At 47.6% G+C, this 25,215-nt stretch overlaps 1 protein-coding gene across 4 annotated transcripts in view; it reads left to right on the forward strand.

Annotated features, from left to right (window-relative positions):
* The window catches only part of Ampd3 (adenosine monophosphate deaminase 3), a 44,701-nt gene extending 21,415 nt beyond the window's left edge, over positions 1–23,286 (forward strand). For 3 of the 4 annotated variants that reach the window (XM_076846874.1, XM_076846872.1, XM_076846873.2), the window contains exons 5-15: positions 1,966–2,185; positions 4,025–4,154; positions 9,271–9,465; positions 10,369–10,500; positions 11,049–11,212; positions 11,828–11,954; positions 15,173–15,336; positions 16,460–16,580; positions 17,781–17,954; positions 19,698–19,808; positions 20,759–23,286. In XM_076846874.1, the coding sequence (XP_076702989.1) occupies positions 1,966–2,185; positions 4,025–4,154; positions 9,271–9,465; positions 10,369–10,500; positions 11,049–11,212; positions 11,828–11,954; positions 15,173–15,336; positions 16,460–16,580; positions 17,781–17,954; positions 19,698–19,808; positions 20,759–20,935 (1,715 nt within the window). In that variant the 3' untranslated portion in view covers positions 20,936–23,286. Of the gene's footprint in view, positions 1–1,965; positions 2,186–4,024; positions 4,155–9,270; positions 9,466–10,368; positions 10,501–11,048; positions 11,213–11,827; positions 11,955–15,172; positions 15,337–16,459; positions 16,581–17,780; positions 17,955–19,697; positions 19,809–20,758 lie in introns of those variants that run through there. The other variant, XM_076846875.1, reaches the window with a different exon arrangement.
* The last annotated feature ends 1,929 nt before the right edge of the window (positions 23,287–25,215 follow it).

The following is a 25,215-nucleotide window of genomic DNA, read 5'->3' on the forward strand; positions in this document are numbered from 1 at the left end:
GGTGTACTCAGTGCCTCTCTGGCATCTAGTGAGTGTTCAATAAATGGCAGCTGCATTTATGCCACAGAGTTCAGGGAAGGGGAGATGAGAGAGGGCAGGATGGCTTCCTGGTGGAGTCCATTTGGTCTGTGAAGGACCTTGAAGGAGTAGAGGCTGTGAGTTGTCATGCAAATGAAAATGACAGGAAACCTCACACTTGAAAGCCAGGGTTGGGGAGCAGATAAGGGCCTGAAGGTTTGCACCAAGGCCCAGGACCCTGGCTGCCCTGGTTGTGGTTGCTGGTGTTGGGTTATCCCTGTCTCTGGCTCCCTTGAACCTCTGAGTTCTTCATTTTGAGCATCTGTTACCACCAGACCCCTGGGTAAATCTCAGCCCTTCTGGGCCCATTTCTTGTCTGTCTTAGGGAAATTGATCCTACTACCCTAGAAAGGACAGACAGGGCTGATGGCTAAATGTGTACTTCGCATGAAGGACTCGGGTTCTGGGCCTGAGTGTGGTGAGGTGGAACCACCTCAGAGTGTGCAGGCTGTGGCTTCACCCAGGTATTTGCAACTGCTTGCACCTTGCAGACCCCGTGGTCTGCAAGAGACTTAGAGACTTCTGAGCTGGCCTGTGGCCTTGCTTGATGGGGGACATCAACCCCAGCTCTGCTCTGCTTCAGCTCCTCAGTGACTCCTCACATTTGCTCTAGGAGCATCCTGTTGTGAGCACTGGTGGAGGAAATCCCAGCTGGTGACCCTGCCTTGGGGGCTTTCTTTGATGAGGAGTCAAGGTTTTCTTCCAATGCGGCTGGCAGCTGTGGTTGTAGATGGAGACATACCTTTATTTTATTTATTTATTTATTTTTATATGGTGCTGAGGATCAAACCCAGTGCCTCACATGTGTTAGGCAAGCGCTCTACCACTGAGCCACAGCCCCAGCCCCCAAAATGTCTCTTTTATTATTTTTAAGCATGAGACTTTTAACAAACCCCTTTGCCTCTCTGATCCTGTCTTCCCATCTGAGGATTACACCCACTGCCTTGATAGGAAAATGCTTTGTAAACAGGAATGCCTTGCACATGAATTAGGGGGTGTTATGGACAGTCTTTAGCTTATGATGTTTCAATTTAATGATTTTTCAACTTCATGATTGTGTAAAATGTACCCATACAGCCATTCTGTTTTTCACTTTCAGTAGAGTGTTCAATAAGTTACATGAGTGTTCAATACTTTATCATAAAATAAATTTTATATTAGATGATTTTGCACAACTGTAGGCTAATACAAGTGTTCTGATCACATTTTTAGTAGGTTAGATGTATTAAATGCATTTTTAATTTAGGGTATTTTCAGTTTATGATGGGTTTATTGGGACATGACCACATAATAAGCTGAGAAGCACCTGTTTTCTGGCTTTTGATAAGCTGTCTCTAGCCAAGGTCTGATGCTACACAGCAGAACTGGGGGCTTCAACTCTCTGCAGATCAGCCAACACCATATAGGACCAGGGGCCCAGCTGCCAGCTGCGGTGGGAGGAAACCCTGGCTCCTCTTCAAAGGAAGCAACAAAAGCTGTCTGTTCTCTTACTAGAGGATGCAGCTGCCCTTAAAAAAAAAAAAATCCTGGGGGCTGTGCAGGGCCAAGGAAACTGAAGTCCATTTCAGTTAAATGAAAAAGATATATTGAAGTGCCAACCATGTACCACAGGCTTTTCTGGGTAATGGGGTACAGCAAACCAAAGTCTCAATCTGCACCAGAGTCTCTACTCTGAGTAGAGAAGGTTTCTAAAATCCAAGGTGAGAGGTACAGTTCCTTTAGTCAGGGCTAAGTGCTAAGGAGACAAAACAGAGCTGGGAAGAGGAGCTGTGGTGTTTGTGCAGGTGAGGGTGGTTGGTTTTAGATAGAGTGGCCTGGGCAGGCTTTACCCCGAATGTGACTTTTGAGTTCAAGAGCTCATAGCCATCACTTGATCCTGTTTTGCAGAGTTCCACCCACCCCCACAGCCCGGGGAAGACCCTTACTGCCTGGATGATGCACCCCCCAATCTGGGCTACCTGGTCTGCATGCAGGGGGGCATCCTCTTCGTGTATGATAACAAAAAGATGCTGGAGCGCCAGGAGCCCCACAGCCTGCCCTACCCTGACCTGGAGACCTACACGGTGGACATGAGCCACATCCTGGCTCTCATCACTGACGGCCCCACGTAAGCCAGCTTTCCCCAACTCTCTCTCTCTCATTATAGGAAGGAGCTGGGAAAAGCCAGCTAGGCTGCCCCTCTGTTTGAGGCTTTCCTGCAGGTAAACCATCCTGAAAGAGCGGTTGTCATTCCCTTTGTTTTGTGGGTTTCTGCAGTAATCTCCCTTCCTGGGCTGCCATACTCTTAGAGTTGTTACTACTTGTCCCTTTTGCAGTACAGGTGTGGAACTTCTGTTTTCTGTTGGCAACCTCGGCACCTTAAAATGACTGCCACGCCTCTTGTCAGGCAAGAAAGCAGCCTTGCAGAGAACTGGCAGCCTGGGACACGGCTGCACAGGGAGGAGGAGCGATGACTGTCGCTCCAGGTCTTGGGTTTCTGTGTTTCTGGAGAGGGCATGCAGAGAGCCTAGGGCGCTTTGTGGCTCTGATCCCCCTGAGGCCATGGGCTTGACTCAGGCTAAGCTGGCAGGTGGCTGTCTTCCTGCAATTGGTCCCTCACTTGTTGGTGGGCACTTGAGCTATCAGTGTGGAAGTTCAGCAACCTGCACCCTTAGAGCCTTGGAGTGAATGTGCCAGAGTCAGGGTTGGGAGGGGAGTGTGCTGTCATGCCCCTGCTCTTTTGCTCTTGCCTTTTGGGTTTTGTTGGGAATGGTGTGATGCTGGGTCCTAAGGGAAGAGAGTGAGCCTGGGGTGGATGGGTAGCTTGGTCCTCACTGATCCAACTAAGACCCCGGGAGGGGACGGGGTAGTTTTCTTTCAGAGGCCCTTCTGGGCCAAGTGTGTGAGAAGTGGCTGTCCTGCCTGAGTGGTTCTCAAGGAGAGTCCTTCTTGGAAAGAGGCTGGGCTTGACCTCCTTTTCCACTGTGTGACACCCCTGGGCTCATCCTGGGCTTGTCTTGGCAGACAGGGTGGCACTCTTGCAGATAGGCAGCTGTTCTTAGCCTCAGTGATGGGATATGGAGCAGCTGCTGTGTGCAGAAGCAGGGTGGCATGAGTTATGGTCAAAGGTTCTGTGTGGTCTTGGACTCAAGGCATGTGGCTGGCCAACCCTGGCTGGGTGTGGGCTGGCAGCTGACCACAGCAGTGAGCTCCCACCTTTGCTAGCAGAGAAAACCTCTTTACCCATGGGTACCTTCTTTGAGTTGGTGGGAACTTGGGGCATGAGTCTCACAGAGATTTCCATCCCAGTGATAAATACCCCTGTGCTCCTAATCTGGCTCTGATGAGAAACATTCTTCTCTTGTCCTGAAGCCTCAGAGTCTGGGGGTCCTCAGGTCTTGGGATTTGGGAGCATTTGGTCAGGGTGGGAGTTACCTCTGTATCCCAAGGTGGGCAGGCCATGCCTTATAGTGTGACTGTATTATCCATATTCTTGACAATTGATTTCTCAAGGAATAAAAGGTGGCTGAGGACAGATGGGAAGAAAGAAAAGAGGGGAAAAAAGAGGGAGACTTATTGAGTAACCACTCTGTTCCGAGTCAGGCCCTTTCATAGGTATCAACCAATTTAACCTTCACTTCAGCCTTGGAATTACCATCTCAACATTGATTCATTCATGGAGAGGGAGGCTCTAAAACACATAGAGCTAGAAGTAAAAAATATAGGGTCTCAAAGTCAGCTCTCTGCTGCCCCATATCTTCACTCTCCACTCTCACTGGGGCACACCGACATGTTAGCCAGGTCAGTCAGGTCAACAGAAATCTGGGAGCTTCTGAGCCCTCCTGGCTCCATCCTCCCAGAACTGGACCTCCCACACTGGGCTTGGCCCACCTGTGCTGGAAGTCTCCAAACAGAGTTTGATGTCTCTGCCCCTCAACTATGGTCTCTCCCCTTCCCCAACCTGCAGGAAAACCTATTGTCACCGGCGACTGAACTTTCTGGAATCCAAATTCAGCCTTCACGAGATGTTAAATGAAATGTCCGAGTTCAAAGAGTTGAAGAGTAACCCCCATCGAGACTTCTATAACGTGAGAAAGGTGCGTTAGTGGCCAGTGTCCAACCCACCTGGCTGGGGGCTGCCCTGAGCCAGTTTGGGGCTAGTGCCCTGTGAGAGTGGAGGCTGGTGAAGGCCCTTCTTGGCCAGAGGAGTGTGATGGGTCCATGCAGAAGAGAGGTGGGTGAACTGTGTTCTTAGAGTCAGGATGTGCCTCAGACGGTACTGGGGGGCCACTCCATGGTGTGCCTCTGTTGGAATGTGCCTTGGGAAGCAGGACACAGCCTTTAAGTGGTCACAACTGTTGAGCACAGGCCACTCTTAGGGTAGGGAAAGAATTAGATTCATCATGGAGGGAAAAAGCTATATGACCTCTTTGGATTTTGGTAGTTTATAGTTTTGTGTCCTTCAGGATAAGGTGTATTTATTTTTTATTTTTTAAAAATTATTTCTACATATATTTTTAGTTGTTGATGGACCTTTATTTTATTCACTTATTTATATGTGGTGCTGTGAATCGAACCCAGTGCCTCACACTTGCGAGGCAAGTGCTCCACCATGAACCACAACCCCAGCCCAAGGTATATTTAAAGAAGAACATTTTATGTGCTCCTGTCTCTGTCCCTCTTGTACCCCTTGAGTGGCCGAGTGGCTCCTGGCACTTTCAGCCTGCAGAGTGGTGGCAGGTGTGCATACTAAGTGATTATGTGCTGCAGCTCTTCCATATTCTTCCATTTAAGTAACCTATAGCGAGGCAGGATTCGTGCTAAGCATGGGGCGTTTGATGGTGAGCAAGTTACTTCCTGCTGATGAGAAGCTCCTCCGTCTGCTACCTAAGGGTTAAGTGTAATGGGGTGGCTTTCAGGAAGAGGCCAGAACTAAGCTGACCTACAGGGTAAGAAGCTAGCCAGGCAGAGTGTTATGCAGGGAGGGAAGCAGCAATGTCCCTGGCATTTCCTGTGGAGGGAACAGCATGTGCAAATGCCAGGAGGGGGAGAGGCGTGCGTGCGAGGGGAGAAAGGGTTAGAGTGGTGTCTTGACATAGCTGCTAGTTTGGTGTGGCTGGAGCTTGGGTCAGAGAGAGGAGAGCAGTGGTTTGTGAGGAATGAAGCTGCAGAGATGTGGGGGTTCTGGATGATAATGGGGTCTGTGGGTTGGGAGGCGGGCCGGGTGTGCTTGTGATCTTGGAGGTAAATCAGTGGGGGCAGGGGGTTTAGATTGTGCTTGGAGGAGGATGGCCAAACCTGGGCGGGTCATGGTGAGGTGGTCATCTCCAGAGCCACCTCTGTCCTGCTGGGACCTCTTGAGGATCTCCTCTCTCTAGGATCAGCTTGTGGCTCCTCTGGGAAAGCCCTGGTCAGCCTCTCTGACCTCCTGACTGAGTTCGCTCAGCAATTCAGATGGGAGGCCTAAGACCCCCTGTTCATGCCATCTGGACTCCCCACGTGGACGGGACTAAGAGCCTTTAGAAGTGAGAGTTTAGCTTCAGCTCATGGGCTCCGAAAGGCTGTGGAAGAGTGTTGGGGATTTCCGGGTAGAGGTTAAAGGTCATGCATTAGACACACCTATGTGGGCAGCTGGGCATTTTCACCTCAAGCGCCATTTGTTCCTTTTCTGTGAGCCTTAGGTGTTAGGCAGGTGCCTCAGTCACTGTGAGCTCCCCGCAGTCCTGCCCAGCCCAGGGCAGCCCTGCCCTCTGCAGACGTGAACTGTGCTGGGCCTGCCTCCTGCTGCTGCCTGACCTGAATTGTCTGTGTTGACTGGATGGGCTCTGAAGCGGTTTGCTCCTGAGGTGGGCCCCATGGACTCACCATCTGCTCCCTGCCACAGTGTGGGCCCAAGCCCTTGTGTAGAGCTGTGGTTCCATATCAGAGCTGATCCCTGGGCTTCCTATCACCTTGGGGGTTACTGTGCTCTCTGGACACAAGGTGTCCGTGTGTGTGTGTGTGTGTGTGTGTGTGTGGTGACATTGTGGCCTTTTCTCTGGTGCATAGTCAGTTGGGCCTGGGGCCACTGCATCAGGCTGTGCTCTGTGTCCTGGGTAAAGGGAGCCTCCTGGGTGCCAGCAGCTTTATCTCACCCTCAAAATCTGTACTGTGGCGAGGAGAGCTGGCCTTATAAAACCCAGAGTGGGCTGGGAGGGGAGCTCCCTATCTTGGAGGTAGCTGTTGTTTCCCAGAGGCAGGGCACGCCGGGTCCGAGGCCTGGCTGTGGATAACTGTGGGTGGTGGGTGGTGGGTTATGACACTGTGAGGCCCAGCTGGCAGCACTGTGTAACCGAGACACTTGTTTTCTGTTCAGGGCTGAGACAGAAGGGCTGAGTGGGTTTGCTGCTTGGGAGTAGAGTAGGACTAGGCACTATCCATTTGGGCTTGAGTGTCACATCAGGGATAGCAAATAGGTTTCAGCTTCTGTGCCAAACTTGACCAGTTGGGAGTGACTCCCTGAAGCTATTCCAGAACCTCAGTGAAAAGAGTGCTGTGACCAATTGCTGATGTCCGCCATTGGTATGGGAAGGCCAGTGTTAGCTCCAGTCTCAGGTATTGGGAACTCTACAGTTTCTGTAGACCTGGATCTCAGGAGAGAGCAGAGAATGTGCTTGGATCTTCGGGTGAATTGAAAATACTGACCTCCAATGACAACTTCTTTGACTTGTTCCTAAAATAATCACCTTTGAGGTCCTGTAGTTTGGATTGGGTGCTTCCTGGACTGTCCAGTTGTTTTCCTTCTTTATCTTGTGACTCATGAGGTAAGGACAGGCTGAACCCCCTGTGGTGTGTCACTGGTAAACTGGAGGACACATGTAGAAGCCCAGAATGTGCTGAGTCATGCTGAGGCAGTGAAGCCAGTCTGTGTCCTGCTGAGCTAATCCCAGCTGACCTTCTCTTGTGCATCCAAAGGAATGCACAAGAAGTGCCTGTGCTTTGGGTGATGTTTTGGTTTTTAGTACGTTGAGTGGTATCATTTCTCTGATGTCCAGCGGTCTATCTTTCTGGTAAGAGTAGCAGGATTAATGGCAGGAAGGACCCTGCTGACAGAGTGATGTGGCCAATGACATAGGCTGACTGGGATAACACACTTAGAAGTCCAAAAGATCAAATGTCTCGTTTGGCACAATGTGGAGATGCCCAACCAGCTGTGAACAGCCTTCCCTGGCCCGAGGTCAGCACCTTCTCATCCTGGCCCTCGCACAGTGCCCAGTTAGCCACAGCAGTAACTCCATGCTGCAGACTGGTGGCGGGTGGCATCCTGGCCTGTGGGGCTGCTGTCTCCTTCCCTGGGGACTTCCCTTAGGCCCCGTGGGCTCATAGAAGGAGATGCAAGATGCCTACTGTGACTTCAGGGCATCTCCCATTTTAGCCAAGTGGCTGTCCTGGGAGTGGAACACAGAGGAAAATGGAGAGTGGGGCTGTGGAAGGTGGGGAGACGGCAGGGACTAAGTAGTATTAGCAGTATTAGATTAGTGAGAATATTAATCAGAATCAAATTGCATCAAAAAATCCATTCTAGCTTCTGAGTGAAGAATGAATTGAACCAGAGCAAGAGACAAAGTGGCAAGACGGATCATTCATTGTGTAGATCTGAGATTTAATTGGAAGGTGGAATTGCTGGATCTGGCTGGTGCTGCGGGAGGGAGGGGAGGCGGAGGATGACTTGCAGTTTTCCATTGTGAACAGCTGGGTGCAGGGTATATCATTTCCTGGGGTGCAGAAACCTGGGAAACGATCAGGTTTGGTCTAGGGCCAGAGATGGAGAGTCTGTCCACTTTAAAATTTGAAGGACCTTTGAATTTCCCAAGTGGAAATGCCAAATAGGCAGCTATCTCTATAATTCTGGAGCTTTGGTCTGATGATACACATTTGTAAATTTTTGGTATAAAGAAGAAAATTGAAGGCACAGATGGCACAGATCACCTTTGAAAAGAGTATATAGTGAGGGGACAGGAGGGCCAAGGACCAAGCCTGAAGAAATGCCAGTATTGGAGGTCTGGTAGCAAGGATGAGCTGACCGAGGAGGTTGAAAAGGAGAGGCCAGAGAGACATAGATGTAAGAAATCCTGTGAGGTGTTCTGAGGCCCTGGTGGGCTCCTTCCAGGGCTTTTTCAAGGACATTGCCTTGCCATGAAGTAAGGGGAGAAGAGTGATGTGCTTTTCTTCAAGTAAGCATTTGCTCTGAGTTCTCAGGTTGTCTCAGGGTCAGAAGAGCCACTGCTTCTTGGGGTGTGGATGCCTTGGGTGTGGGGTGAGCTGGAACTCGTTGAGGAAGTGTGTGGTAGTGACTGCTGTCTTCACTCACTCCCACTTGGACCTTGCTTTCAGAATGTTAGGGGGTTCTGAGAGGGAGGGGGATTCTGTAAGGCATTTCATGGGCCCTCAGGCTTATATGAGGATATAGAACCCTACTAGAACTGTGCCAGAGATGGAGAGTGCATTTGTTCATTCATCCATTCATTGATTCACCGGATACATCCTACCAGTCTCTGGGGTAGATAGAAGAGACTGGGTGGATCAGACATGGTCCTGTGCTTGAGGAGCTCCCAGGCTAGCGGAGGAGTAGACAGAAACATATTTGAATGGGTCAGGAGGATGGACACAGCAAGGGAATGTCTATGCCAGGGTCCCAGTCAGGCAAGGAGAGGGTGGGTTAGTTGTTTTTAGGGGATCAGGATTGGTATCCAAGTGGAGGATGTAGAAGGATAAGGAAGAGGTTGGTGGGGAGGAGGGAAGGCACTCCTAGGGATGCGCATGGGCAGAGCGCCGCAGAGTGGAGTAGGTTGGTGCCCTGAATATCCGGGCATGGTTTGCCATGGCTGGAGCATAGAACGGGGCAGTGGCAAGTAGCCTTGACTCCCAGGCTAAGGAGCCGGGCTTTGCTTTGAGGATGCTGGCCCACTATGATTTCTTAACAGGGGAATGGCCTGATCCAGTCTCCATTTTGGAACCCTCTCTTGGTGCTGTAAAGAGGTGGATTGGGCAGCAAGGCTAAAGGGGAGGAGACCAGTTTTGAAGTTCAGAGGAGAAATGGGGAGGGGCCTCCAGGCCTACGTAGGCACTGCCTCTGTGGCCCTTATGGTGCTGAGGCTCTGTGCTCCACATTGAGGGCAGGGCTCTTTTGTTGCGGAGAATGTAGCTTGGCTCACTGGTGGGTGCTTGTTCTAGGTGGACACGCACATCCACGCAGCGGCCTGCATGAACCAGAAGCACTTGCTCCGCTTCATCAAGCACACGTACCAGACGGAGCCTGACAGGACTGTGGCTGAAAAGCTGGGCCGGAAGATCACCTTGCGGCAGGTGTTCGACAGCCTGCACATGGACCCCTACGACCTCACTGTGGATTCGCTGGATGTCCATGCTGTGAGTGAGCTTCTGCCCCAGTGCCATGAACAGAAAGAAGTCCTGATTGGGGACTCAGCCCCTGGAAAATGCTGTGATTGTGCTTGGAGAGCCGCTGGCTCTTTCTCTGCTTGTCTTAGAGGCTGTGGTGTTAGTTTGACCTCATAAAATAATGGGGCTGGGAGCAGCCATGGGACAGAGGAAGAGTGTGTGACTTCTGGTCAGATGGGTCCAAGTTCAAATCCCCTTTCTGCCACTTAGGAGTTATATGCCCTTAAGCAACTCACTGAAGGTTTTATTTCCTTGCCTATAACATGGTAACTGCCACGTGCCTTGTTACTAAAACACTAAGCAATGGTGCAACTGCTGTGGAAAATATGGTGGCTCCTCAAAAAGTTGACTATAAAATCACCATATAATCAGCAATCCCACTCTTGGGTGGACACCCAAAAGAACTGAAATTAGAGACTGGAGTAGGCACCGTGTGCCAACGTTCACAGGAGCATTACTCATAATAGCCAAAAAGACATCACCTAAGTGTTCAATAGATGAATGGGTAACCAAAATGTGGTATATCCACACAATGGAATATTATTCAGCCTTAAAAAGGCATAGAAAACACTTCACTGTCTGCTGTTTGGTGGTCTAGCCTCGTCTGCTCACTAGCTGGCATGTTCCTTGCCATAGTTCTTTGGAGCTTGAAGCCCTCCATGCTCCTTTTCACTGTGACTCAGAAAAGAGCCTGTGGCTGGCTGTGAGGATACATGGTTCTGGCCCTTGGAAATTTCCAAGATTTCATGCAGATGACTTAAAGACATCATTCAGTGTGGCCACACGTAAGGCCACACCTAAAGGCCTGGAGAGGGAAACATGCTTAATGGCTGCAGAACAATGTGGTGAGGGCTGGTGGCCTCCTCCCCTCAGGGCCGGCAGACATTCCATCGTTTTGACAAGTTCAACTCCAAATACAACCCTGTGGGGGCCAGTGAGCTTCGTGACCTGTATTTAAAAACTGAAAACTACCTGGGAGGAGAGTACTTTGCCAGGATGGTCAAGGTGAGCAGTCCCTTGGCCTCTCCAAGGCCACCTCAGATACCTGATGGTGTCTGCTTTCAGAGGGGACCCTGCATGGCCTTCTGTTCCTTCCCTTCCCTGAATCTCCTCTATCCACTACCCAGCTCAGGAACCTATGCTCTGGCCCTGGTCTCCTTCTTCTGAGAATGGGCAGGCTGGTGCTGTGTGCCAACTGCAGGGAGGAGGAGGGGAGGGCATCCACCTGGGCAGAGCTCACAGCAGCCTGGCACCATGCCTGACTCTATTTATAGTCTAAACTGGGCTGGGTGTGGGTTGGCTCCGGGTGGAGCTGTTGTTGCTGCCCAGCCCAGTTCTGCAATGTGATGGTGCAGACCCAAGGCCTTTCTCCCCCAGGGGAGGAGCCTCACTATGGTTGAAGAGCTCGCATGGCAGTAGGCAGCAGGGATGCAGATCAGCCTTCCTGGCTGGGAGCAGCTGGCCCAGGACCCAGCTGTCATGCAGAGCTGGAGGTAGAGATCTCCCATGTAGCTTGGAGGCTTTGGGGCTGACCTGGTTCTTCTTGGTGCCAGGAGGTGGCCCGGGAGCTGGAGGAGAGCAAGTACCAGTACTCGGAGCCACGGCTCTCCATCTATGGCCGCAGTCCTGAGGAGTGGCCCAACCTGGCCCGCTGGTTCATCCAGCACAAGGTCTACTCACCCAACATGCGCTGGATCATCCAGGTGCCCCGGATCTAGTGAGTGAGGGGCCCCAGTATCTGCCCCATGCCCCTGGGCATGACATCCTGTCTGGTGGGCTGGAGACAATGTTAAGTCCAGTGCCATCTTAGACCTCTCCTCCCCAGGGAAGAGTGGTTGGCAAAGACACCCTTATGACACTTAAAATTTGGTTCTTTGAAGAATATTTATGTGCCAAGGTCTTGTGGGGTCTACTGGCTTGCCTTCTTGTTGAAGGTTTGGGTGGGCCTAGAGGCCTGGGGTGACGTGGTAGTGGCCCACATTGCTGACTTCCCCTTAGATCACTGCTCCCCTCTCTGGGTGGGCTGGGGTGTGGGGTCTAGGGAAACTGAGCTGAGTGGAACTGAGTCTGGATCACTGGGAAACTGGAGGACTCCTCTCTGAGACCCTTGGCCGCCTGAATCCTTTCGCCCCACTTCGTGAATGGCCTCTGGCTTGAGACAGGTGAGGCAGGTGTGGAGTTGCACAGCACTGCCCAGTGTTGCAGAAAGGCCACAGCTGACTCTACCCTGGGTGCTTAGTGGGAAGCAGCTGCTGAAGTGACTGTGGCCACTTTGTAGCAGGCCAAGGGGACTGTGGGTCCACCTAACAGGCCAGTCTTTGCTTCCCTACAGTGATATATTTAGGTCAAAGAAGCTGCTGCCAAACTTTGGAAAGATGCTGGAGAACATCTTCCTGCCCCTTTTTAAGGCCACAATCAACCCCCAAGATCATCGGGAGCTTCACCTCTTCCTCAAATATGTAAGTGGTGGGCACCTAGGTGAGCTTGCCATGGTGGAGGAGGGCTCACTCCTTGCCATGGCCTCTCTTCTCAGCTCCTGCCACCCTGTACCCCAGGCCTAGGGCTGCCTGCCCCTAGCAGCAGATTTTCTAAAATAAGGGAGCCTGCCCAGGTGGGAGGTCCTCAGGGGCAGCCTCGGGTGGGTGCTGGTGATGATGGTCCTGGGGCAGTCTGTGGGTCCAGTGGGGAAGGACAGCGAGTAGGTAAGAACTGAGAGTTGGATCCTGGCTGCGCATGCTGAAGACATGGATCCTGTCCCCGCCAGCACCAAGCTACCCCAGGGTCTCCTTAAAAATGCAGACATTTCTGCTCCTCTCTTTTTACCTGAAACAAAGGTCCTCACACCATTTTTGGTTTAGTATAATGAGCTCCAGGATCTGCCACGCTACCAGCACAGGCTTCATGAAAGAAGGTTCGGTTCATAAGAAATTACTAGGGAGTTTTAAATTAAAGAGGCAGACTCTCATTACCTTTAATATCAGCTCCGAGACGGCTTCTCCTAGCTCCCGCCTCCAGCCACCTAATGCAGTGGCAAGGTTTACAGAAGAGACTAGCAAGAGAGGGAGAGCACGCCAGGGAGTGAGCTTTTACTGGGGAACAAAAAATCCAGGGAAAATCCCATCCAATGAAGGTTAAGGGAGCAGCATCCCAAGGTCAAGGACGATTGGGTCTTCAGGTCAGTGGCCAGGCACGCCTCTGCACGGATAAGCCCTCGGACCTGGGAAAGGGTGGGAAAGGCTCAGACACAGCTGTGTCTAAGTGCCTGTCACCCAGCCAGGGAGGTAACTCAAATCACGTGCGAGGATGGCCTCCCACACCAGGAAATATATTTCACTTCTGTATTTGAGTAGTTATAGGAAAGGGAAGAAGGGGTATGGTAGAGACTCCAGGAGGAAGGGGATCAGTTTTCACCCCCTTCCTCTGGATGCCAGGAGTAAAGAGGATGTCAGAGCAGCAAGTTCAGGACTGGAGGAGGCTTTGGGGAGGTGGAGGTGGAGGTACTGATGAAGGTGAAGGTGTAGGTGATGGGATGAGGTCTGGTAGGGAGGAGCCCAGGGGACCAAGGTCTGGGGAGGGAGTGGTTGAGTCTGGACATGTAGGGGCTGCCTGGAAAGTGTTTGGACAAGCTGAGGGACCTCACTGAGTTTATGTTTTAGACAAGCATCATCTGGCTGTGTGTGGAGGAGGAAGGCCTGAAACAGAAGGTGGGGGGTGGGCGCTAGGAGGAGAGTGAGAGGCCTGTTCCAGCCCCAGAGACATAGTGGGCACTTGAGCCAACAGTGACAGCTCACATTTTTTGCGCTTGCTGCCAAGCCTAGTGGTACTCCATTACGTGGCCTCACTTCGGCCTCACTTCAGCCTCACAGCTATTCTATTTGCATCTCAGTTGCGCTGTTGGTAATAAGCAGAGTTACTGTGTGTGTGCCATGTACTTTGTGCTGGACACTATGTGCAGGGCCCTCCATTGATTCTCTCCTGTAATCTCAATTGCTTTATGAAGCTACTGGCTCCAGTGTACACTCCAGGAAATTAAACAGATCACAAAGCTAGAAAGTGGCAGAACTGGAATTCATACCCAGGAGGACCTGACTCCCCTGTTCTGTGTTGCCTCCTATGTACAGGAAGTAAGATTGAGGCCTGCTCGAGACAGGGCAGGGGCTCTGGGCAGAGACAGGCTTCATGAGAAGGGGCTGGTGTAGACTCACAGGACCTAAGTGGAGGCTGGAAGAAGGAGGAGACGGATGCCTCCTGGGTGCTGCTTTGTAGGAGGGTGGATGGTGTATTGGAAGGCTGCTGTCAACTGTGAGGGGAGAGCAGGCTTGAGAGGGGAGTTGGGTTGGACGTATTTTGAGATGGAGGCCTGTGAGATGCAGTGGTGAGGCCCTGTACTGGGCGGATAGAGATTGGGAGAGGGGATGGCACTGTCCCCATGCTGGAATGTTCAGTTGTCACAGCAGAGCTGGAGGTCCTCCCTAGCTCCCCAGACCCATTCAGGAGCTGCTGAGAGCCATGGTGGGAATGTGTTGTTCCCTTGAACAGAAGGCTCTGTGACAGGAAGTTTCTGGCCAAGACCCTTGTGTTCCCTGCTCAGCAGGATCCCTCCTGACCACAGAGACACTAGACAGGCTGGCAGACCTGGCTGGGGCCAGGGCCTAGAGCCTGGGGCCTGGGCTAGGAGCCCCCAGTATGGGCCAGTTGTGGCCTGAGTTGGGAAATCATTCTTTCTTCTGTCTGGTGCTCAGGCCCCTCCCCAAAATCCTGCTAAGGCCGAGTGAAAGGAGGGAGGCTGTTGGCAGACCTCCCCCAAGTGCTGGCTGAGGGCTGTGTCCTCTGCAGGTATGTTCTTGGTCAGGGCCCAGCCTCTGGGATTAGCCAGAGGCCCTGGGAATCCACAGATGAGTTCCAGCTGAGGTCTAACTCTTTGGAAGAAGGAGCTTCCTGAGGTCCTGTGACCTGGTTCAAAGGGCAGTTCCCCTCAGCTAGCAGAGCTGCCTGTGGGAGCAATAGCTCAGCCTGGACAGTGGGCCTCTGGTCTGTTTGTGAGGCACCCGGCTGGCATCTCAGGCCACACCTGGATGTGCCCCAGTGTATCTTCTACCTAGGGCCCTTGTGCGTCATCTTGCTCAGGCAACTTCCTTTACCACTTTGGCCCTGGTTTGCCCAACTTTACGCCGGGGCTCGTAGCCAACCCCTCCCCTACAGCGTTCTTCAGTGTTGAATTAGCTGGTGTGTGTGAGGAGCTTGAAGCAGGGCCTGGGGTGTAGTAGGTGCACGACATAGAGTAGCTCCCCTTCCCTGTCATAGCTTGTCACTATGCTGCTGGCAGTGGCACAGAAGAGGGATGGGCAGTGGGTCTAGGGACCACACTCTCACCTGGCCCAACCTGAGTTGTCCCGACTATCAACACTGCCACACAGGGACTGGGCACTCTCCAGCCTAGCCTACAGGGACCATGGGAATCTCTGAAAGAGCAGACTGCGGCACTGCACCCAGTCCCCATCCCTGGGAGGAAAGTGGCCTCAGTCAGGCTTGGGGTTCCTGGGTGAGACGTGAACCTGAGAGGCCTGAACTCCTAGGCCCTCCAAAGCTCAGCTCTGAGCCACAGAAAGCTGAGCCAAACCTAAGTCCTGACCTGTCCCACCTTGGCTTGATGCTCAAGACCCCCTCTTTTGTCCAGGTGACAGGGTTTGACAGTGTGGATGATGAGTCTAAGCATAGCGACCACATGTTCTCAGAGAAGAGCCCCAACCCAGACATTTGGACCAGCGAGCAGAACCCGCCCTACAGCTACTACCTGTACTACATGTATGCCAACATCATGGTGCTCAACAACCTCCGCAGGTGGGTGAGGCCGCCCCTTGCACAGGCCTGTGTTCACATGCTAGCACATACCCATGTGCAGGCACTCCACACGGCTATGTACACTCCAACCAACACATCCATTTGCTCACACAGACAACCCCCAGGACACCACACAAAGCATGCATCACACAATCACACATGCATGCCGACATGTCCACAACACGCATGCCAGCACACATGCATATATACAGTGAAGCTACACACCACACAGTTCATAGGTACACACTCACCAACATATACCTCCATGTGTACCTGTATGTCCCTGAGACAACAGAAACAGGACATTTGAGCAAACATGAACATTCACTTGACACCAACAGTGTCTGCACAAATTTGTGTTTTCAGCTAATTACTGCAGCTGCAATGTGACGGGCACAGTGTAGGCACCAAACAACTAATGGACGAAAGCACACTCAGTCCACCAGTGCCTCATGAGTGGTCTTACCTGCACAGGCTGCCTCCAGCCACATACGAGGCACACATGGTGGGAGTCAGATGCCCAGGGCAGCAGGGCAGGGAGCCATTCCATGCCCCTGCTGGGCCTGTGGGCCCCATGGCTCAGCCTAGGCCAGTGCGAGCTTGTAGGTGTGGAGGTTGTGAACAGGGCCGTGGTTGAAGGGAGAGACCTGGTATTGGGTGGAGGCAGTCCTTGGATGAGCTTTTAGAGGTGGGGATTCTAGTTCTAGCTTTGCTATGGACCTGCTCAGTGGCTTCACTGAATACAGCCTTACTCTCTGCACCTCGGTTTGCCCATTTTTGTTATAAAGAGATTGGACTTGGTTTGTCATGGTGTGTTTCATGCCCTGGAGGCTCATGAATGGGAAACAAGTCCTGGAGACAAGGAAAGCACAAGAGTCGGTAGCAGGCAGCCAGGGTTATCCTAGGCCCTATCTCTGCCCCTGGAGATCATAACTGTTAGCTCTGAGGGGCTCTAGGCCTGGGCCTCTGAATTTTTGGAGGGGTTATTTCTAGGCTGCACTGGGTCAGCTGTGCTGTGCCATGGGCACAGTCTCCCCTGAAGTAGGTCCTGGGCTGAGGGTGTGGACCCCAAGCCGAGTGAACCAGAGGTGCTTCCTGACCTAGGGCCTCCCTTTTCCTACAGGGAACGAGGCCTGAGCACATTTCTGTTCCGGCCTCACTGTGGGGAGGCTGGCTCCATCACCCACCTGGTGTCTGCCTTTCTAACTGCTGACAACATTTCCCATGGGCTGCTCCTCAAGAAGGTAAGCAAGCCACTCACGAGACCCTGCCCCACAGTAGCTGCCCGCCCCTGGCCAGTGGTGCTAGAGGGCCAGGGCTTTTGTCTGGGCCGGGCTGTCTGTAGTCATCTTGGCTTCATTTTTAATTTTGAAAGTAATATAAAACCAAGCACGTCATGATTGAGATTTTCTGAAAAATGGAAAAATTAATAAAAAAGCCTTACTGCTACTAATTTATGGAAACAGCTTTATTAGCTTTTTAGTATTTCCAACTCCCATCTTTCATCCACAACAAGCAATCTGCCAGTGAGTCACATCCCCAGCCCTTTTTATTTTTTCATTTTGAGACACAGTCTTGGTAAGTTATTAAAGCTGGTCTTGAACTTGGATCCTTCTACCTCAGCCTCCTGAGTTGCTGGGATCACAGCTGGGCACCAATGTGCCCGGCTCACCCATAGCATATTTTTAATGCATCTGTAATAGTAAACACAGAAATTTGGCTCCTACATTGTCCCTTAACACTGAATAGTAAGCACTTTTCTGTGCTGCAATACAATACCTGGCTCCTCACTCCAAAGGCTTTAGATGAATTATCTGCCACTTGGTCTACAACTGATTCAACTAGTCCCAGTGGTGGGCACACATCAGCCATCCAACTTCTCCCTTATGTAAATGATGCTACCATGAACTCTGAGTACTTAGTCTTCCCGTATGTTGGGTCACTTCCATAGGAATATTGTTTGGAGCCCTTACCCTGGTCTGGCAGTTCCAGCCTGTGTCACATTTCTGTGTGGGGTGCACGCTACATGAGAAGACCCCTGCAGCTTGGCCAAGTGTGCCCCATCCATCCCTTCAGAACACACTGAGGGGCTGCAATGTTTATAATCTCTACTTGAATGTTTGAAATCAAAGCACAAAACCATACAAATGGAGCATCTCCTGCCTGACTTGGGTCCCCTGGGGGAGGGGAGATGAAGATGCAGGTTACGGCAACTGCCCCTTCTGCTCCTCACTATGCCTTGACTCTAAAGCCAAGAGTGTGTACACCAAACCGAGGGTAGATAGCAAGGCTGTGGCTTGGGGGCTGGCATGTGATGTAGGAATGGAGGAAAGGGGGAAAAGGGAAGGTAGGCTGGGTTTACTGGCTTTGGGGAACTTGGGGACCTGTAAGGACACTGTCCAACCCCCAGCACATGTTACAAGAATTTGGTGGTTCTTTTGCAGAGTCCGGTATTGCAGTATCTCTACTACCTTGCTCAGATCCCCATTGCTATGTCCCCTCTTAGCAACAACAGCCTTTTCCTAGAATATTCCAAGAATCCTCTGCGGGAATTCCTGCACAAGGGACTGCACATCTCTCTCTCCACTGATGACCCCATGCAGTTCCACTACACAAAGGTGAGGGCTCTGGGGGAAGGGCGGCTGTGTCCAAGCAGCCTTTGGTCCTGGCCTGTCTTCCCATGCGGGTACCCGTACTCATGGTTCAGTTTGGCTTTGGAGTGGGGCTGGTGATCCAGTAAAGAAAAAGGGTGAGCCCCAGGTAAGGAAAAATCTCTTTTTAAGGAACCCTCTTTGGGGTTCTTGAACCTTGAAGACACAAGTACATTTCTTTGCTTTTCTCCATTTTCCTCTCTGATATTTACTAGCTCTGTGGCCTTGATCAAGTTATTAAACCTCTCTGTATTCTTCTTCTTCTTCATTTATAAAATGGGCATAAAATTCTCTGTGTTCCTGCAGAAATTCATTAAGAAAATAATCTAAAAATTATAATAGAGTCTAATATGTCTGCATATAGCATTTATTAAAAATATTAGGTGCCTTTTTATTAATACTATTATTATTACTACTCTTTGTATTTCTGGGAAAAGTGAAAAATCTTAGAAACTAAAGACATTTAAAACTATTAATTCATTTAAAAATAACACTATGAACTTGTTATATAAATAGCAATTTTTATGAAAAATAACTATTTCCCAAAACAAAAATACTGAGTGGGTTTGTTTTGCAATTTTGCAAATCCTTTAATGTCTTACTTAATAGAAGACAGCTGGGTTCCCATATCTGCTTCTGCATTCAATTTGTTTTTATCAAAATTTGTGAAAATAATATTGCCTCACAAAGATACATAGTTGGCAAAGGCTGGACCTTTCAGAAGGTCTTTGTGTCCCAGAGGGCATTGGAGCACTTTGGGAACCACTGCTGTAGAAGACAGAGGCAGTGGGGTGGATGGGGGAAGAGGTAATGGGAGGACTGGGGATTCATGGCAGACAGTCACATCCCAAAAGATGACACAGGACCACAGCACAAAGCTCATCCTCTGGGGGTAACATTACCTCCTGGCTTGTACTAGAACCATTTTTTATTCTTATTTAATGTTCATCTCTTCTCTCAGTACTTTACTCATACTTTTAAAATCTTAAGAAAAAAGTGCATTAAGTAACTCTAAAGAGCAGCTATTAAAAATGTGCCTGACTAGAGGGGTAAAAATTTTGTAGGCGGCCATGGATTTGGAATGGGCACCTGTACTAAGCCCAACAGATCAAGCCATTATAGACAATTCAGTAACTGAGCTTAGGTTTGTTACAGGAGACCCTGGAGCCAACTAACTAGTGAAGCTGTAACAATTTACTGGTTGATTGATGAAGCTGTAACCAGTGAAGTTGTTTTGTGTGCTTTGTTTTTCTATAAATGCTGTCATATCCCATTGTTGGCTGGAGTTCTCTGTCCTGGCTCAGGGAGCTGCCCTATTCATGAGTCATTTTTGTTTTGTTTTGCTTGAACAGACTCTTATTACATTTAATTGGTATTAGGAATTCTCCTTTTAACAGGGATTGTCCCAGAGCAGAGAGCCTGGCATCACTGATGACTGGCACTCAGTTTTGAACATGGTAGAGCCCTGTACTGGTCAAACACCAAATGTAGAGGTATTCTTTTATTTCTGTTTGGTAACTTAAAATTTCACATAGAAAAGATCCTAGGAGTTTGGGATTTAAGGTGTGATGCTGTTTGAAGACTCAGGTGCCAAAAAAGTAGTAAAGGAAAATGAACTCTGCAATGTAGGTGGTTTTCAGTTTTGGAGATGTGTGAAGGGTAGAAATGGACATTCTACATCTAATCCATGTCCTCTGGGGAGGGGTCTAGGAAGCACTGATGGAGGAATATGCCATTGCAGCCCAAGTGTGGAAGCTGAGCACGTGTGACCTGTGTGAGATCGCCAGGAACAGTGTGCTGCAGAGTGGTCTCTCACATCAGGTACGGTGTGATGGGGCTGCCCTTGTCCCTTCCATCCTTCAACAAATGGGCAAAGAATGTCTACTGTGTGCAAGGGGGTCTGTGGCGAACAAAACAAGCGGGGCCTCTGGTGCACGGACTCTTGGGCTCTGGGAGGATCCTCAGGAGCCTCCTGGACTTTCATGGCTGCTCCCTCACCCTTTTCAGACCTGTACTCAATGACACTCTAAAATAGCCACACACTTGCCATTCTCCTCTGTTCCTTAACTGTTTTTTCTTTATAACATTTGTCACAACCGACACTGTAACATGTACTTATGTTTTTCTCTTGGAATGGAAGCTCTATGATGGCAGAGCCTTATTGCATGCATATCCCCAGACCCTAGCACAGGCCTGGCACATAGTAGCCACTAAGTACTTTCAAACTAGATGACTAGTATCTAAATTGAATAAAAACTATAGGGATGGGACCCAGGTATCAGCAATATTTGTATAGATCCCTGTGATTCTGCTGTGGAGCCAGAGTTGAGAACCCTCCTCTGGAAGGTATCTCAGTTCCTGGGACACCTCCCCTGGGAAATGTCACTGGCACAAGAGGAGGCTACCTCAGGTGCTGTACTTGTGGATGACGATACAGGGAACAGAGGCTCAAGATTCTGTGTGTAGTTCCCCAGAAACACCTGTCTGCTCTTGTCAGCTCACAGGAGGGACTTAACATCTTCACCTCACCTTCTCCATCCCCAGCAGTTCCTACAGTTCTTCCCTTCCAGGAAATCATAGGAATGAGTGACCGAGGCTGTCAGGTGACATCCTCAGGGACACAGAGGCCAGAAGGAATTTTATGAGTCCTGTGGGGAGATGTACTTATGGGGAATCTGCTTCACGGGGACTAGTCTGTATATTATGGCTAATGTCAAAGCTACCGTGTGGGTACAGAAAGTGAATCTATTTGTATTTTTCTTGGTCCACAGGAAAAGCAAAAGTTTTTGGGACAAAATTATTACAAAGAAGGACCCGAGGGAAATGATATTCGAAAGACAAATGTTGCTCAGATCCGGATGGCGTTCCGATATGAGACCTTATGCAATGAGCTCAGCTTCCTGTCTGATGCCATGAAATCAGAAGAGTTCACAGCCCTGACCAAATAGGTCCGCACTCGACACGCACCTTAACCTTTTAGTTTAATTTTAAGTCAGCTATGGCTAACAGTGGTCAAGATACCAAATTAGGGTTTTCCTCTGTGAAGAAGATGTGTCTGAAGAAATTTTAAACTTGTGATTTTGGTTGCCCTGTTCATTTTATGATCAGACATGCCCACTTCTGTTAGTATTTCTGAGTAAGAAATGGCAGCTTTTCCTCGGGCACCTGGGAGCTGGCACTAGTCTGTACTTGTTCCTAATTTTCCACATATTTCTCTTGTACCTGCTGAGGCTAAAGAGTTAGGGCCAGGATTATCCATGGTCAAATGCCAAGTGACATGAGGCCTGTGTGGTTTTCTGCCACTTCTCTCTGCAGGCCTTGCAGGCTAATTGGTAGCTGTTCATTTCAGCCTTTGGCTGGCTGGATGCCTTACACAAAATCACTTCAAAGCTCCCTTTCATAAAGGGGCTACTTTGAGAGGAATAGAAGAGATTCCCTTCTTGACAATACTTTTTTTTTTTAAATGAATTTCTTAACCTGTTTTATTTAGCTCTCCTTTCTAACTTATAAAACCAAGTTTGCTCATTAACATGGGCACTCCTGTTTTGGTTTCCTCGTCTGGAAAGTGTTTTCAAATGTGTTCTGTGAATCCCCCCAAGAACAATTCCAGGGGTGGGGAGGAAATGGGGCAAGTGAGGCTCTGGGGGCTGTCAAAGTGACTCTGCTTTCATCAGTCTTCCACTGGGGCTACTACATATTTTCATTTGAAAACTAAAAACTTTAAAAAATACAGAACCAAATGATCTGTTCCTTCTGGTTTTAATAACCTATGATTGGAGCCCAATTATTATTTTATCCATGAAGAGTTAGGCCAGAGAAGTGGAATTTGTTTGCTCAGGGTCACACAGCTAATAAGACGACTAGAACTAGGTTTCCTTATTTCCAATCCAGTCCTTCCCCTGCTATTCCATTAGACTGCACAAATGACTTTTTCTTTTTAAACCACTGTAACCTGGTACATTTTTTTCAAAGACAAATTTTCCCCCTTACCTGATATGAAGACTTCTTCAGAAGATGAGTGGTCCCAGGTAGAAAGCATTTCTATGACCAATCTGAAGTTAAACTTTGTTAATGAATTCCTCATCTGTGTTACTAGTGCCTAGTACATTGTAGGTGCTCAATAAATGCACATGGAATAAATGGATGAATTTCTCTTTTTGCAACTTTTTAAGGATCTGTGCTCTGAGCACTCAACAAAGTACTCAAAACTAGAAGAACCCTGTTTTTGTGTGGGAACATGCGTATTGACTTTAGATTGTCTTGTCCTGTGACTTTATAATGCCTGCCCCTCCAGTGGTCAACATAGCATATGAAACTATACATGTCATCTTTTTATTAGGCAAACATATGTGCTATATTATATAGCTAATTATGAAACTGAATAAAAACCTGTCATCTTAGAAATTATTTTTTAAAAGCCTCCATCTGTATACATTCACCCTAACATAGCAAGTACTGTACAGTTTTTCATTGTAATTTTATCTGTATCAAGTATTTTTTAATTATTAAATAAAAGTATGTTAGGACTGTGATTCAATAATTTAAAACTATCTCAAATTAATATTTACATCAAATGTTTTCTTGAGATTGGGCATAATGAAAAGCTATCAATAACTGTTTAGTTTTTACTAAGACTGAGACATGGATGACATTCACTAGAAAAATTCAAATTATTCAAACTGAAGTTCATTAGACCTTAGAAGGTAAATCTTTGCTATCTTTTTCCTCTAACTTCTGCCTTATTAGGGGTTTATCAGCAAAGTTCCTCTCTCTGGATATTACATTAGTCTGCTCAGCCAATGTGTGTTGGTTCTACTGTCCTGCAATCTTTCCAGGCACCTATCTTCTGGAGCACTTTACGCTCTGACTACACTGTTGTACATGATTGGCCTTTTTGGAGGTAAATTCTTTCTTTCCATTGTGTTCACAGTTGGAATCAAAGGCAATTGTACACTGGTTTCTAAAGGAATGGTTTTGAGGCAGTGTTAATTAGTGTGTTTTCTGTGTAACTTCGAGTTGTATGACTGAAACAGTCAACATCATTACTCTTTGCCTCATGCACACAAATCTCAGTTCCTGGGATGGTATTTATCAAGGCCATTCCTGGCTTTTACTTTCTCTTGGATTAAACAGAGCTGAAAGCACATCCCTCCAGCTATCTCTTTACTTGTTTCTGAGTACTGTGCTGGTAAAACTACATTAGTGGTGCACCTGAATGTTCTATCCCTGAACCATGACTGTGGTAATGAACAAGTGTAATTAACTCCAATAAAAGGCACATAAATCATAGATAAATACAGCTCCGTGGAAATTTCTGTACCCTCAACCTCTAAAGAATAAATATTTTTTTAGTAAGATGATGACAGTAAGACTATGAATACATTCTGAGGAGGCTTTTATGTCTCCTGACACCAAAATGTAAATTTCTCCACAGTATGATAATATGCACCAGGAAATTTAATTATAAGCTCCCACTTCCTCTTATGTGTTTTCTCAGCACTAAAATTTTGAAGATGCATCTCTAATTATATTCTTGGATCTTGGAAATGATTTTTATGTGGTAAACACCAAACAACCACAAGATAGAGTATTTTATCAATTATTTTTACTGTCAAATAGGGCAAAATATTACTACTGCCAATATTATATATTATATTGTCAGTGTGGGTTATCAGCTGATTTCTCTAATCTCCAATTAGTTTTCTTATTCCTGGATAGAACAAGTAAACTTCCAACAAAACAAACAAACAAAACATAACAAACATAATAAAACATAACAAAACATAACATAAAACTAAAACATAACAGATAAAATGTAAATTCTTCAGACTGCTTTTTAATGAACCTACCTTCCCAATGTTAAAAATCACTGAACTGAAAGATATTTCCAAACAGCCTTATTATCCAGACGTATATTGGATATAAGAAAATCAAGTCCAATTTGAAATTATTCTCAAAACGTAGCACATGAACATCACAAATCCTCAGAGCACAAATAGTCCTCTTAAGGAATATAAATATTTAGTATAGAAGAATGTGAAATAACATAAGAAGGAAATCTCTTCATTTAGCTAAAATTGCTAAAATGCTGCTATTCTCAACCTCTAAATTCAGTACAGACTCAAACTCATTTTCTCAAACTAAAGTACTACAGCATTATAAGTAAACCCTTTGTTACTGAGTTAGGATAGAAGGGAAAACTATAGCTTACAAAACAAATTCCTCAGAATAACATGAGACCATTTCACAAATCCTAGAAGGCACACATATTTCCTATCATAGTAAGTGCATTTAAGTACTTCATATTTAAAAAAGACAAAGCTGTACAGAATAGAAAAAGCATACATTTTGTCCATTAAACAAATTTACAACTCTTATGATTATGATTAGATATTACAATAGAACCTACCTAAAGTTCACATCTTAAGAATTATCACTCAGTTTAATAAAGTGAGCAAAGAACTACGTTCATTTAATAAGGCTAATAAAAAACATTTTTATATTTCACAGTAGATCAGTTAGTGTCTTGGAGTTCATATTGCAAGATAAAAAGGTATATGCAATATCAAGTCACTGTTTAATAATTCCTTTAAAGGTGACCCTGGGGGATAAAATCATTGGCTATACCTGGAGAGATCAAAAACCTGGAAAGCAACATTGCTCATTTCCAGAAATGTTTTAAAATTAAGACACTCTGAATTAAACTCAGTCTAATGCAAAATGACAATTAAAATTTTAGATCTGGAAAACATCTCAGAGGATCACTTATCCTAAGGTTTTCAAATAACAAACGTTCCATGTAATAAGAGGAGTCAATGGAGAAGATTTAGGAACCTGCAAATTTGACTGGAATTTTAAAAATTTTTTTGATTTAAAAAAGAAAAACAACTCTCATGGTACAAATTTGTTACCAAATTTTAATATATGTATTACCAATGCATTACTATGTGTTTTCATTGGTTAACCTAATGTTTAGTAATTACTGTACATAAAGTTTATATAAGGAAATTTATATTAATGAAAAAAAGAAAATATGAAATATAGTGGGCTAGAATGTGTGCATGCATATGTATATAAGGGTTCTAAGATTTTTTACTTGAAAAAAAGGATTCCATTGCTGAAGTAGTAGTACGAAAACCACAGATAAAAACCTGTTTCTAAAATAGGAAACTACCAACAAGAGTAAGAGACTTTCTCAAGGTTACACAATCATCCAAGTGCATCTCCA

This window comes from Callospermophilus lateralis, chromosome 2 (assembly GCF_048772815.1).
Source record: "Callospermophilus lateralis isolate mCalLat2 chromosome 2, mCalLat2.hap1, whole genome shotgun sequence".
Lineage (NCBI taxonomy): Eukaryota > Metazoa > Chordata > Mammalia > Rodentia > Sciuridae > Callospermophilus > Callospermophilus lateralis.